Source organism: Rhinopithecus roxellana, chromosome 16 (assembly GCF_007565055.1).
Source record: "Rhinopithecus roxellana isolate Shanxi Qingling chromosome 16, ASM756505v1, whole genome shotgun sequence".
Taxonomy (NCBI): domain Eukaryota; kingdom Metazoa; phylum Chordata; class Mammalia; order Primates; family Cercopithecidae; genus Rhinopithecus; species Rhinopithecus roxellana.
Genome location: NC_044564.1, coordinates 69,612,177 through 69,627,255, shown reverse-complemented (window position 1 = coordinate 69,627,255; position 15,079 = coordinate 69,612,177). Strand labels below are relative to the sequence as shown.

Here is a 15,079-nt window from a genome sequence, read left to right as displayed (position 1 = left end):
GGCTAATATCCAGAATCTACAAAGAACTCAAACAAATATACAAGAAAAAAGCAAACAACCCCATCAAAAAGTGGGCAAAGGATATGAACAGACATTTCTCAAAAGAAGACATTCATACAGCCAACAGACACATGAAAAAATGCTCATCATCACTCGCCATCAGAGAAATGCAAATCAAAACCACAATGAGATACCATCTCACACCAGTTAGAATGGCAATCATTAAGAAGTCAGGAAACAACAGGTGTTGGAGAGGATGTGGAGAAATAGGAATGCTTTTACACTGTTGGTGGGATTGTAAACTAGTTCAACCATTATGGAAAACAGTATGGCAATTCCTCAAGGATCTAGAACTAGATGTACCATATGACCCAGCCATCCCACCACTGGGTATATACCCAAAGGATTATAAATTATTCTACTACAAAGACACATGCACACGTATGTTTATTGCGGCACTATTCACAATAGCAAAGACTTGGAATCAACCCAAATGTCCATCTGTGACAGACTGGATTAAGAAAATGTGGCACATATACACCATGAAATACTATGCAGCCATAAAAAAGGATGAGTTTGTGTCCTTTGTAGGGACATGGATGCAGCTGGAAACCATCATTCTTAGCAAACTATCACAAGAACAGAAAACCAAACACCGCATGTTCTCACTCATAGGTGGGAACTGAACAATGAGATCACTTGGACTCGGGAAGGGGAACATCACACACTGGGGCCTATCATGGGGAGGGGGGAGGAGGGAGGGATTGCATTGGGGAGTTATACATGATATAAATGATGAATTGATGGGTGCTGACGAGTTGGTGGGTGCAGCACACCAACATGGCATAAGTATACATATGTAACAAACCTGCACGTTATGCACATGTACCCTAGAACTTAAAGTATAATTAAAAAAAAAAAAAAGTGACATTATTAGTAACAAATCACTAAACACGAAAGTCACAAGAGATGACTGGTGTGGCTCACATGATGGCAGGGAACTAGTGGGTCGGCCTGTGTTCCAACATGGGCAGTGGGAACTAGGGAGTCAAACATGGGCAGCAATAGGGAATTCAGTCATTCCTGAGGCAAAAACACACACACACACACACACACACACACAAACAAAACAACAAAACAAAAAACACACACCAAAAACCCAGCTTTGATAGCCAAAAGTTTTGAGCCAGAATCTATCTCCCCATGGTTTCTACTCCTTAAATCCAGCTCTACCACTTGGGCTGGATAGAAAAATTGAACCCCTCTCCACCCAGTGACTGAGTGTGTGTGAAGATAATGACCATGGACATTTTCCTATTGGGCTTTCTCCACATTGACTCTGCCAATAATCCTCTCTTACTCTCATATGAAATGGCATTCTTTCTCAACAACTTGCTCTTCCTAAAACTCAAGGCTGCTCCTTAAAAAGCATCCCATTTTTGTTGAAGCACCTATAGCCATGTTTCTATCCCTAGCACATCTTCTGGGTTCAACAGAAGGGATTTCCCAGGATAATTTTCAGGCTGCAAAAGAGATACTATATTCCTCAAGTTAGAATTCTGAATGAACCATATAATCAGGGGCAAGAGACATGTTCAGGATTTAGCTCAGACACCTTCTCTCTTCTAGAAAGCCTGACATACCCAGCCTGAAGATTCCATGGGAATCCTCCCCAGGACACCAAGCACTATGTTCTGTAAGGTACTGATTTACATACCTATTTTTTAAAAATCAAAACTGGAAGCCCCTTGAAGACAGGGATAGTGCCTTAACATGGAGGCACGTTCTGAATAAATTAATGAATGTAATTGTAAACACAACAAAAAACTACACGATCATTACAGCAACTGAGAAAATTTGAGAAGGTATCAGAGTTCTTCAAATTTTAGAACTTCCTCTTGACAAAAAAACCTATAGCTTTTCAAAGAAGAAATCCTCCAATGTTGCACCACAGTAAGACATTTAGCCTGTGTTTTAACAAAGCTTGTAAGCAACAGACAGCATTTAAAATGAAAACAGAAAGAATTCCATGCAAGGCACTTAAGAAGAGAGAAATAATGATGGGCAGGGATCCTACAGAGACAGCACAGCCGCAGGATTCCATCCAATCAGCTCAGGGAGAGGAGGGTTGCAGAGCTAAGGGATACACATGCTGATTTTACTGCATCTCAGCTAGAGAGCGGCTGATTAGAGAAACACCCCTAGGAAAACCCACTTCTCTCTCCCAGTAGTGCTGCTTAAAGCAAACCTCTAATTTATTTCATTTTGTTATCTAATTGCACCTCCGAGAATACAGATGAGCAAAGGTCTCTCTACCCCAAACGCCTGATGAGCAGAAAACCAACTATGGAAAGGCAATTCTTCTGTCTGCTTGGGAACACTGAGCTAAAACATTTGTGTGAATAATACATTAACAGGAGAGAAAAGATTTGAGAGTCTAAATCCAAAGCAAGTGCTTTTCAATTACCACAAAAATCTTACACTATCCATGTAAATTTAGCATGGGTCGAGAGTACAAAATTTGCAACAGAGACACAGATGAAACAAAAGATATACAGAATTAAACAGAGCAAAACAATTTCCACACTGCACTAAAACCTAAATCTCTCAATTTACTCAGGTATAAACCCAAGTAAAGAGCCATAAGTATGTTCTTCAGTCAATCAGAAGTTTACTTTGTTGCCAGAATATCTGTATTTTGAAATAAAAGCTTCAGAAACATTTCTATAAATTAGGAGAAATAATCCTTATACCTTACTTTCAGACTCAGAGGAAGGTCTGTTGGTATTTGCCTAAAGTAAAATCCTTGCAGGAGTCTCTTTTATTTCAATTAGTTTGCAAAACTGGCATACATTTCTCACCAAAATAAATCTCCAAAGGTCTAATTAGTTGCTCAGTGATAGATTCTACTCAGTTTTCCAAATTTCCTATTCTTTTTAGTCTCATTTAAGAAACAGAAAGTTAGTTTGTCTCAGTTTAGACAGTGAGCTGCCTAGCTTATTCCCTTTAGTACTAGCAGATGCTAAAAGGAAGTGTTAAATTCTCATTCCTGGTACTTAGTTCCAAATTCCTAAATACCTGCCTAATCTTTCATTAATTACATGACATTGGCCACGTGGCATACTATAAATGCTCTCCAGGGGTGCGGGGAAGGAGGAGCATCAAAGGATAAGGAGGGATCAAGCAAGACTGGGTGAAGACAGAGGCTGATTAACCCATGGGCTGCTCAAATGAAACGTGAGTAACTCCAATTTTATGGGCAGTAGAAAAGTCAAAGACATTTTGGAAATGTGTGTCAGTTCCTGGAGTCTCAGATGCTTTACAAGACTGATGGGTAAAATACTATTTCCAGAACTATGGATATTACTGGCTACCAGTTTGGGTTGAGGATTAGGTGGTATTTAGAACCATCCAGAGATGAGAAATAGGAACCAATGCAGACTTTGGTCTACCTGGAGCACGTAGCAGGCAGGCCTCAGCTGTAAGTCTGGTTTTCCAGACTTCTGAAGGCTGGGACTCAGAATTCCAGTATAAAATCTCCTCACCAGTGGGTACGCATCAGTGAGGCCTATCTCAAGAACTTAGCCAGAATGGCCAGCTGGGTCAACACTATGCAATCTGATTTCACAAAACCCTGCCTCTTGGCAACTTATCTTTTTTTGGGGGACGGGGAGGGGAACTCAGCTCTTCCCTCTTGCCTGCTTGCATGCTGTTTCCTTTACCAGGCTCTGCTAACTCTTTGCCATCTTCACTTAACTGTCAGGAAGGTTCTCCTTGACAATGCAGTATGGGTGAGTTTCCTCTGTGCTGGGCTTCTGTAGCCCCATGAGTTTTCCTTCTTGCCACGCTGGTCATTACTTGCCCCAAGTTTGCTCTCCCCACTAGACTATGAACTTCATGCACTCAGGAACCTTGTCTATATCCTACCTCCTGGTTCATGGAAGACACAAAGAAAATATTTATTGAATTCATCAATAAACTCTTCAAGAGAAAAACTAAAAAAGACAGGCAGAAAGTACCTAGGATGTTTTTAAATTTCCCATACTACACTGAGGTATATGTAGGAATTTTTTGTTTGACTCTTCATACAAACAGCAAAAACAGCAAAACTGAGGTAGCCTGTTGGATCTGATATAGACTAAAAATATATCCAGTCCCTAAAAAACTTCTGGTAGAATAAAAATCAGAATATTAAAAAATTGCTTTGTTATAACGAAGTACACAAGCAATATTCTTAACAATGCTTAAATGCGGTTTCTAGGTACCACAGGTTTGCAACATCCTCTTCTGTTCAGGTTCAGGATTGGTACTCTCAGATCCATTACCCACCACCCACTTAAGACCTAAAATGTTTCTGTGCACAATGTAATACACACTTTTAATCATAACCCTAAATATCACTTGCTCTGAAGAGACTTAAAGTAAAAGTAAAAGAGAAAACATGGCTCATGTCCCAAGAAAAATAAAATGAGATGTTTTGTTCATCACTTCTACCCTCACTTGCTGAGAACCTATCTTTTAAGCAGAAAGCTAAATAAGCTACATTATTTTTAATCCTTAACTAAAATCCCCCAAATGAGTATTAGTATTCTCACTTTACATTCACTTAAAAAGGGGCTCTGCCGGACGCAGTGGCTCACGCCTGTAATCTCAGCACTTTGGGAGGCTGAGGTGGGCAGATCACCTGAGATCAGGAGTTCGAGACCAGCCTGGCCAACATGGTAAGACCCCATCTCTACCAAAAATACAATAATTAGCCAGATGTGGTGGTGTGCGCCTGTAATCCCAGACGCTCAGGGGGCTGAGGCAGGAGAATCGCTTGAACCCAGGAGGCGGAGGTTGCCGTGAGCCAAGATCACGCCACTGCACTCCAGCTTGGGCAACAGAGCAAGACTCTATCTCAAAAAATAATAACAACAATAATAATAAAATAGTAAAGAGTCTCTGATCAATAGATGGACTTTTGCGACACATGGTAGAAAGGGAAGTTTGAGCCAAGGTCGGACAGGCTCCAAAACTGTATTCTCCCCACTATACCTGGCTGCCTCTGGCTAATCATCTAGTAAGGAAGGTACTTAAAGCCAGAAAGTGACTTAAACTCGTCCAAAAACATTTCGGATGTCATTCTACAGCTTCTTTTCTACCCATTTCACCCTAATTCAAACATCAGCTCAACGCTGTCCTTATTTTTTTAAAATGATGATGAAACCCATCAGGAAAAGTGCATTGTGATCTTTCACCCTCGCTGAGGTTTTGCTCTCAGGACAGTACAAAGGGAAGACAGAATATTTTACATTTTATGTTTTAAAATATACATGAAAAGTAGTTGTAAATAACAAAATGTATTCTCAGAGACCAGTGGAAAACAGTTGCCCCCTCCCGTTTTCTCTTCTCCTCTAATTATGACAGACATTTTTATGTCAAAGGGAACGCTAGGCAGTAGTGAAGGCTTACCCTTTCCATCTCTTTGAAGTCATCATCTAGCTTGGTTCCTTCAGCTCCTCCAACCTTCTCACTCACTTTCTGTAGAAAATAACCACAAAGGAGAATTATTATAAACAGTTTCTTTTTAAAATCTGTTAGAAATTTTAAGCACTTTCGCAAATATCATCTAATGTAATCTCACAACCATTCCCTGAGTTACGTGGAGAGTCTCATTTTTATAACAGCAAACTGTGGCTCCGAGGGTCTGAACAACTTACTAAAGGCTATGCATCTAATGGGTATAGAAGCAAGCATTCAAATTTGTATCTTCTGATTTCAACCTCAGTGCTCCTTCTATCCAATAAATCATTATATAACTATCTAATCCTAACATTTTCCTCTTGAAAGTTCTAAGGGAAAACAGCATCATACAATAATCATTTCCCTCTGATAATAGATCTAAAATGCCACCTATGTAGAAAAATTGCTGCTTCTTCATCCTAGTCCTAAATGGGCTATTGAACAGATAATCACAAACATCTATCAAGCTGTTGCAAAAAGAAAAGAGTCTCAGCCCCGCTAATCTTCAGACAAAAGTACTTGTACAGTATAGTCTGTCTCATAAAGCTGTCTACATCCTTATGTACATAAGACAAAACATACGGAAAGTTGTTGAGGGCATTTCTTTGCTAGTTGATCATTTTCCATTATCACACATTTTATATTTGTCAAATAACAAATGAAAACAGTCATTAACCACACGTAAAACTCATGTTCATAAAAATTAGATACACTATTATGTTCTGAAATTTTTCTGAAATAATGATTCAAATTAAACACAAAGGGATCACACAAAATATACTCTGGTTTTATCAAAGACAGAAATACTAAATGTTAATGGCACAAGACTTTTTCATTCCCTTTAAAATACCCTAATTGTAAAGATAGATGCTTTTCCCTAAGCTGTCACTGTATTACATAAAGTTATTGCACACAGATAACAAAGTATGGTTTTTAATTTCCTTCAATATCAGCTAGGTTGAGGGTCTTTGAGAAGATTCCTACCATGACCAACCCACAGTAAACTCAGCAACAACCTGGTTCACCTCCCTCCAAAGGGCCCCTGGATACCCTGCTCCACCTCGTGGCCAGGAATGTGCTGATATCTTCTTGTTGGGGGGCCTAAGCTGTGTTCCTTACCCACTCTATCTGTCCTTCACTTCCACTTCCTGCCATCAGGAAAACTCTCAGAAGAGACCACTCTTCGGACAGCCACGAGTTGGAATTCTACCATCACTCTGGCCCTGCATACCAGATGCCACCCATTCCACCCCATCAGTAGAAATAGGAGAAATATGGCACAGGGGAAGAGCATGACATGGACTGACCCCTCCATTCCTTGATAGGAACACAGAGTGGTTATGAAAATTAAATGGCATAAGAATTATAAGAGCATATGTTTGAACCTAATGGTATACAATAAATCCTAGTTCCCATCTCTCACCAATAAAATGTGTATCTGTTTACCGTATCCCAGTTTCTCCCATCAGTTTATTTTAAACTGTTATTTCATACTCTGAGAAGAAGCTGGCAATTTTTCTTGACATAATAAAATCTTAGGTAGATAAAGGGCAATGATTCAAAGTGAAAGGTTATTAAATTTGTATCACTGACACATACTTTCACTTTCAATTTATCATTTAATATGTATACCCGGAGAACTATACAGAATATATATTATTACTACATTGCAGATGAGAAAAGTGAAGGTTGCATAAAGTACGATACTTGTCTACAGTAGACATCTTTAGCTAGGAAGAAATAGAAGCAGTTTTTCCAGGAAAAACCCTAGGAGTTTTTAAATCCACCCAACAGCTCTGAAGAGCTGTCCGTGGTGCTGGCTGTCTCTGTCTGAAGTTCCATTAGACTCAGAAGGCTAGAGGTGTACTCACTGCCTTAATTCTTAATTCTTGATATCAGCCCTCTCACTTAACTTGTGCCCTGAGTGATGCCGACTGATGATCCCCTATTTCAGCAGTCTTCACAGATTTAGGATTTGTCTGACATCAATACCACCTACCCTGAAGCCTGTACCAACTGAGATCTTGTTTGTCAGCCAGCTTCTTGGTCTGCATTCATAAGGGTTTTTACCAAACTAGAAATTGGGTGGGGGGGAGGTTAGAATTCAGTTAAGAACCTACGAGGCCAGGCACAGTGGCTTACGCCTGTAATCCTAGCATTTTGGGAGCCTGAGGCAGGAGGATCACAGGATTTCCAAGACCAGCCTGGGCAACATAGTAAGACTCTGCCTCTACAAAAATAAAAATAAATTATTTGAACATGGTAGTGTGCACCTATGGTCCCAGATACTCTGGAGGCTGAGGTGAAAGAATTGCTTGGGCTCAGGAGGTTGAGGCCACAGTGAGCCGTGATTGTGCCACTGCACTCCAGCCTGGGTGACAGGTGAGACTCAGATTCAAAAAAAAAAAAAAAAAATCAACTGCCAGTGAGTGGACCAGCATATTCAGGTTTAAGTTACAGAAAGCCATGAATAGAGGGGGTCTTAAAGGTTATTAATATAATATTATCCATATCAACAAACCAATTTTTACTATCACACTGATTCCCTCACTGTGCTCAGTGACAGCAGTTTTAGCTCACATGTCAGTCCCTTCTTGTGTCATATTTTTCAAGTACATAGTTTACTATTAAATTTGGGTTAGGAAACTCTAATCTAGTTGAACTCCCACACAATAAAGAAATATTTTCTACAGAACCTCAAATCAATTGTTGTCTCCATTCTACATGACTGTCTCACTATATTTCAAGATTCTATTTTTTGTCAAAGAGAATCATAGATCAACCCCTCATGTGACCTGTGACCTGTGATATTTAATTTCATTTAAAAAACAGACACACAAGGAAACATATAGCTGAGAGACGCCTTCATTAATAGAGAATCCTGGTAACCCTGTGTTAATCACATTTTGACCAACTCTAGAGAATAAACTATTTCCCTTATCAAAAGCACAAGGGCCTATATCACATTTTCAATCCTATATTGTTAAATATAGAGTGATTTTAATTTCCCCTCTTGCATCCATCAACATCGTAGCACCACAGTAGCTGGATCGCTCTATCAAACGAGATACTTGGATCCCACTGGCCATTAATAATTCAGAACTAGTCTTGACAACACACTGAGGTCAAGTTATCAATCCATTGGCTTTAACTATTTGGGGTGTGTGTGTGTGTGTGTGTGTGTGTGTGTGTGTGTGTGTTCAAAAAAGAGACAGGGAGGAAGAGAGAGAAAGGAAGAAGAAGGGAGGAGTGCCTAAATGAGAATGAGAACAAGAGACAGCTTTTCTCTTCTCTATAAAAGCTGACATTTGAGCTGCTGAGAGAGACAGTTCACCGAATATAGCGAATGATGTTAGCAGTTAGACACTGATACTGGCCTGACTGGTTGGTTGATATAAAAAATGTCTTATGTAATTAGATTCCTGGGGGAAAAAGTAATATTAAAAATAACATCTATATTGTTCTCTGGGCTATTTTTCCAAGTCACAAAGGAGCTAAATATATCAAGGCCCTGAATTAAACATACTGGACTATGTAACAACTGACTCATTCCTTAGGAGTATGGCAAACATTTTTTCTTCCTTTTCTTTAAATAATGTTATTAAAACTTCCTTTTATTTTATGCATAAGGATCAAGGTGAGGAATACAGGCTCACTGATAATGAATTCTGTTTCTCCTTACCTGGTACTGCTTATTTGATGCTATTATTTTTCCAGCGAGGTGATATCTAAAATTGAGACTTTACAGTACTGAATATTATCTGATGCCACTTAGTACACTTTAACATATCTGCCATTTGAGAAGCTGTTCACCTATTTAAAAGCAAAAGATATGAGAATCAAACAGAACAGTACAAGTGAACCAATATGTCCCCCTATATCATCCAAAAAAACCTAAAAACAACTCCTAAAAACAACTCCCCTGTACCATCTAAAAACCTAAAAACATTGATGGTTCAAAACCTTTAATGGTGCCCATTCAGTACAACATTGAGACTTTGTACTTCTAATCTATTACACTTCCCATACACTCTGTATTCCAAACAAACTAAAAATCTCATTTTCCTCTTATTCTTTATGGTCTTCCTCACAAGAGGTATTCAGTAAAGATTGCGAATACTATGTAAAGATGACCTAGAGGCAACATAAACCAAGGCAAATAAGACAGCCCACCTCATTCTGGGATGGTATTTCAAACAGCTCAAGTTTCAAAAAAGAAAATAAATAATACAATCAACTCATGCTTTAAATTAAAAGTCTTAATTTTAAGCCTGCAGTATTGGACGTCTTGTGCTACATTTTTTCCACGTATCAAATAAGAAAAACGTCAAAGACAACCACCAGCCAGAGACAGCTTAAATAAATGACTACTGTTTTCAGCCCAAAGGATGCTGTCCTGCTTTCCAATAATGACTCATCCTCCCCCAGTTAGCTGTCACCTCTATGCAGAAGACATTCCATCCTCTAGGGGTGGCTCTGATTCTTCCCAGCATTGTGTTTCATTTACTAAATGCTTAAGAGCCAACTACTGTGCCTACAAACTGCCATTTATAAAGGTCTCCTTGAAAATCACATCATCAGTGAAATTCAATAGACTTAAGACCAAATTTATTCATACCTCCCATATTGCCAGTTTATTTACCTCTGAATTTCCCTGATTTTGTTCAGCCACTATTCATCATGCAAAGCCAGTTTTCCTTACCATCCACCAAATGTGCTGTTTGTTCCCTCTGCTTTGTACCTGAAAGTATTTCCCTTTTCTAATCTTCAAATTCTACCAGTTGCCAAAAACGCCCACCCAGATGACACCTTCTCCATCATCTGTGACTTCCCATCCAAACTGGAAGTTATCGGACTTCCTCTGCATTCTTAATGAGACATCATCTGTTGGATTACCTGGAATGAACTAATCCATGAGTAAAACTGCTGAGTGTATTTGCTCATCTGAACTGTAAGCTGCTAACGGAAGAGATCATATATCACAGGTTCTTTTATTTGAAAATGTCTGAGTCTCCAGTAATTAACATAGTGCTTGAAGAGCAGAGCAGAAAATATTTATCTCAGTGAATTATTCTAAAACTAAAAATTGCATGTAAATTAAATAAGGACCCTTAACTATGAGTCAGCATCGGTCTGTATCTCTTAAGAGTTTAATCTCCAGCCCAAAGTACATCTTTTACTCTTTCAACAACAGGGAAAGAGTAAGAAAATTCAACAAACCATGATGTATGACATTTTACTTACAGCCAAGGCTAAAGAAAATTCTGTCTTCATTGTAACTATTCTGCATTCATCCACTACGTGACTTTCATTACAACTGCAATTAGTATTAATGACCTAATTCTTTTCATTAATCCTGGTGCTATCTAAATACATGTATTTTAGTTTATATACATATGCACATATTTGTATATATAAACAAACACTAATGTTGGCAAGTGTGTTTTTGTGTATATACTCACATACATTTGATGGAAAATAAATATAATACTTTTCCAAAATACTTTTTTGAAAAATCACCATAATTTTAAGTATAGCACCATTTGTTTACTCATATTAAAACAGAATTACATTAATTAACATTCTATAAATTAAGTATGCATAGGTTTGAAGAGTAGAAATCAGAATTCATAAAGTATCCTGCCTAATCTGCATTATGGGGCAATCCATAAAATTATTTATTTATATGTACAAAGAAATACCAATGACAATTCAGATAATGAGAGCCACTTTAGGCAAGGGTTTTTAAAAACTGGATTTAGAGTCAAGAGACATGAAATCCAGTCTTGGAAATGTCACCTAATAGTTGCGTGAAAAAGAAAACGCCTAACCTCTTGCTGCCTCAATTTCTTCACCTGAGCAATGAAAACCAACATCATCTAACACTGAATCTGTTTTTAGAATTAGATGAGAAAATATGTGTAAAAGCACTTTGTCAACTATCAAAGAGCATAATTTAAATAAGGGATTATTATTCCTCAATAAGCAGTCTTAAACGAAAGATGGAATTTTAAACTATTTCACACATTTAGCAAAAAAATCTAAATGTAATTTAAGTGTATTATTAAAGAACAACATTACTTAATGCACAAGCTCTTTAGAAAGACATAATAACTAGCCCTGTAGGACATTACTGTATTCTCAATATTTATAGAAAGGCATCACCTCTGACAATAAATAAAAGACCATCCTCTGATTCTGTGTGAAAGCTCTTTGTTATTCTTTGTTATTTAGTAAAGTACTAAAACATTTAAAAATACAATACAATACTTGACGATATATCAAATATTTAGAGGGAAAAAGAAGAGTGAAATTTCAGCAGTATTCTTTTGGTATCTGGCTAAATACACATAGATCTTGTTTTTCCAGATGGTGGTATCCCCATGTATAATAGACAGGGTGGATTCACTTTACGCAATGTATGTCTCACACTAGTCTTTCTCAGCTGTCATTAAGTTGGAATGCTTAAATGCCATGATGTTTTGAAAATGGATTTCAAAAAATACATATTTATTTTTCCATCCAGAATTTTAACATTTTCTTAGAAAATGAGTAAAGGCATTTTGTCTATCTAAATTGAGATAATTTTATTTCTCACTATCAAAAAATTGTATATTTAAGAAAATTGGAAAGTTTCCTTTTATATAATATAAAAAACAGTGACGTTCCTACGAATTCAACAGGATGAAGACTGATTTTCTTTGAGTATCTAGAGCTAAAAACTTTAAAATGAGTTTGAGTGAGTTAAGTACTTGGCCTTTTTCCCAGCTTCCAGCCTATTTTGTTCCTTGCCAAACACTTTATGGAAAATGCAGAAATTGATTTGTATGATGCTGTAATTGTTTCTGGTGTGGTTCACTGGGGTTAAAAGTAATAACTTTTTCAGCCCCATTTCCCCAAGATGAAAAATTCCCATAGACTATGGGGCAAATTACTTACATCCTTCAAAAGGAGTTGGAAAATTTAGATAGAGGGATCATGCAGAGCTTTCAGCTCCTTCCTGGAAAGATGGTTTATAACTACCCATAGTTTCATTCACAAGGTTTCCTGTTTTTGTATTACAGAAAATTTTTTGAGTATATACAATGTGCCAAATAAAAAATAACTGGCATTTCTCTACTTTTCAACTCCCCCAAATAATTTAGTTCATCATCGGACAAGGAGCAATTTAAGAGGGCAGTTCAGCAAGCAGGGATGATATTTCTATAGTTTCCCATCCCTGGCAAAAGGAAAAAATTTTATACATTTTCATAGTCCACTGGAATAACCCATTGAAGTTACACAAAATATAAAAAGACAGTGTCTGCTAATAACAGACTCTAAGACTTGAGGTCTGATTTATGCCATGTAGTAGTTTTTTGAATTCTATTTAAAGCTAGTCATAAATCCCCTTGAGAAAAAAAAAAAAAGCAACTCACAAAGAGAAAAAAAAAAGTGCTAGTAAGTACTTTGGGATTTCTGAGCTGGTTACTAAGTGGTCTAGAACCTAATGCTTGATGAATCAGTTGATAAGGCCAAAGCAAGTCAATCAGGATTTCTCATTTGTTAAGAGAAAGTTTCTGGCTAGCCCCTTTCTACTAACCAATTTTGTGAATTGAAACTACAAACTACCCTGGGCCTGTTTCCTCATCCACAAAATGGGGCCAGAACAGGGTGGACCTGGGTAATCAGGAGAGTTCTAAGATACATTACAACTATAAATTTCATGCTTATTTCTGTGATGGTGAGTTGCACGCATCAACTTCACAAGTCTACAGTATCCAGTTGTTCAACCAAACTAAAGCAATAGCTGTGAAGCTGTTTTGTGGAAATGGTTAACATCTACAATCTGTTGACTTCAAGTAAAGAAGATTATCCTTCATAATGTGGGTGAGCCTCATCCAATCAACGGAAAAGTCCTAAGGACAAAGCTGAGCTGACTCTGAGGAAGAAGGAATTCTGCCTCAAGACTGAAGTGTCAGCTTCTGACCAAGAGTTTCCGAGCCTGCTGACTTGACCTGCAAATTTCTGACTTGTCAAACATAACCGCATGAGGAAATTCCTTGAAATAAAATCCTCTCTCTCTCTCTCTATATATATATATACACACACACACACACACACATATATATACACACACATATGTATACATGTATATATATACGCATGTATACGTATGTGTGTATGTATATCCATGTATCACCGTTCTGTTTCTCTGGAGAAACCTAACTGCTACAATTTCTACCTGCTGCAGTACTATTTATAGTATAACACAGGCAGACCATATATTAGCAAAGGGAGGAAAAGAGAAAGTACTATGCAAGGTGCTTAAAAAGAAAATGCTATGACACATTTTTTTTTTCAGATTAGGGTTATTTTGGTGCAAGTTCCATTCTTTAGAAAAAAAGACACAAAAACATCTTAAGATTAAATCCACCAAATGGAATGAATATAGCAGCACTCAAATTGAATGCCTACTATATACCTGGGACTTTGCAAGCACGGAAGGTTTTAAATGCAAATAAAACAGGCACATGCTGTCTGGGAACCTGCAGTTTTGTTTAGATGACTGTATATATAAACAAATCATTTCAATACAATGGTGTACATACATTAACAAAAGTACAGAGTTCCTTCATGGACAATTAGAACATAGCTGAGAGAAGAGTAGGCTGGGGAAAGCTTCCTGTAGGCTGAGCTGATTCTGAAAGGAATTAGTAAGCCAGATGAACAGACATGGGATCAGGAAGAAGCTTTATTACACAGAAGTTTCTACATGACAAAAAGCAAACAAGCAACAAATGTAGCATATGCACAGGAGAGTGCATATATTTCAGTGTTGCCAGAGCTCAGAGGCGACTGCTCAGGGAGAATATGCATCCAGAGTACAGCTATGAGTCAAGGAAGGAACCCTGAGCATCACCAACAATTAAAGACGAGGCAGGGAAAGAACCAAAGAAACTGACCAAAACCAAAAAACAGAAAGTAAAGGGAGAATCAGGAAAGAACAAGGTCACAACATTCAAAGAAGTTTCCCTAATGAGTATAAGCAAGCCCAGAGGATGGGCAAGGAGGTAGCAGTAGGGTGCGGCTGAAACAATCATTTCAGAGTCATTAGAATAACAGAGTCTGATAGCTTCCGGCAGTGCAAACTGTGTATATGTGATGCAGGTTAATACAATGGGCTTAGAGACAAAATAAGCATGATCCAAAAGACACTAGGAATCAGATAATAGGAACTACATCCTCATATTGTTTTTCTCAGATAAATTTTATTTGTTCATTTGTTTTTTAAAATTGTTTTAAACTATACTTTAAGTTCTGGGATACATGTGCAGAACGTGTAGGTTTGTTACATAGGCATACACGTGCCATGGTGGTTTGCTGCACCCATCAACCAGTCATCTACATTAGGTATTTCTCCTAATGCTATCCCTCTCCTATCCCCCAATCCCTCGACAGACCCTGGTGTGTGATGTTCCCCTCTCCGTGTCCATGTGTTCTCAAAGTTCAACTCCCACTTATGAGTAAGAACATGTGGTGTTTTGTTTTCTGTTCCTGTGTGAGTTTGGTAAGATTGATGGTTTCCAGCTTC

General features: G+C 37.9%; 1 protein-coding gene across 3 annotated transcripts in view; it reads right to left on the bottom strand.

Annotated features, from left to right (window-relative positions):
- SH3GL2 (SH3 domain containing GRB2 like 2, endophilin A1) overlaps positions 1–15,079 on the bottom strand; it is a 235,433-nt gene that overhangs the window by 61,119 nt on the left and 159,235 nt on the right. For all 3 annotated transcript variants that reach the window (XM_030920228.1, XM_030920229.1, XM_030920227.1), the window contains exon 2: positions 5,455–5,523. In XM_030920228.1, coding sequence (XP_030776088.1) covers positions 5,455–5,523 — 69 coding nt within the window. The remainder of the gene's footprint in view (positions 1–5,454; positions 5,524–15,079) is intronic.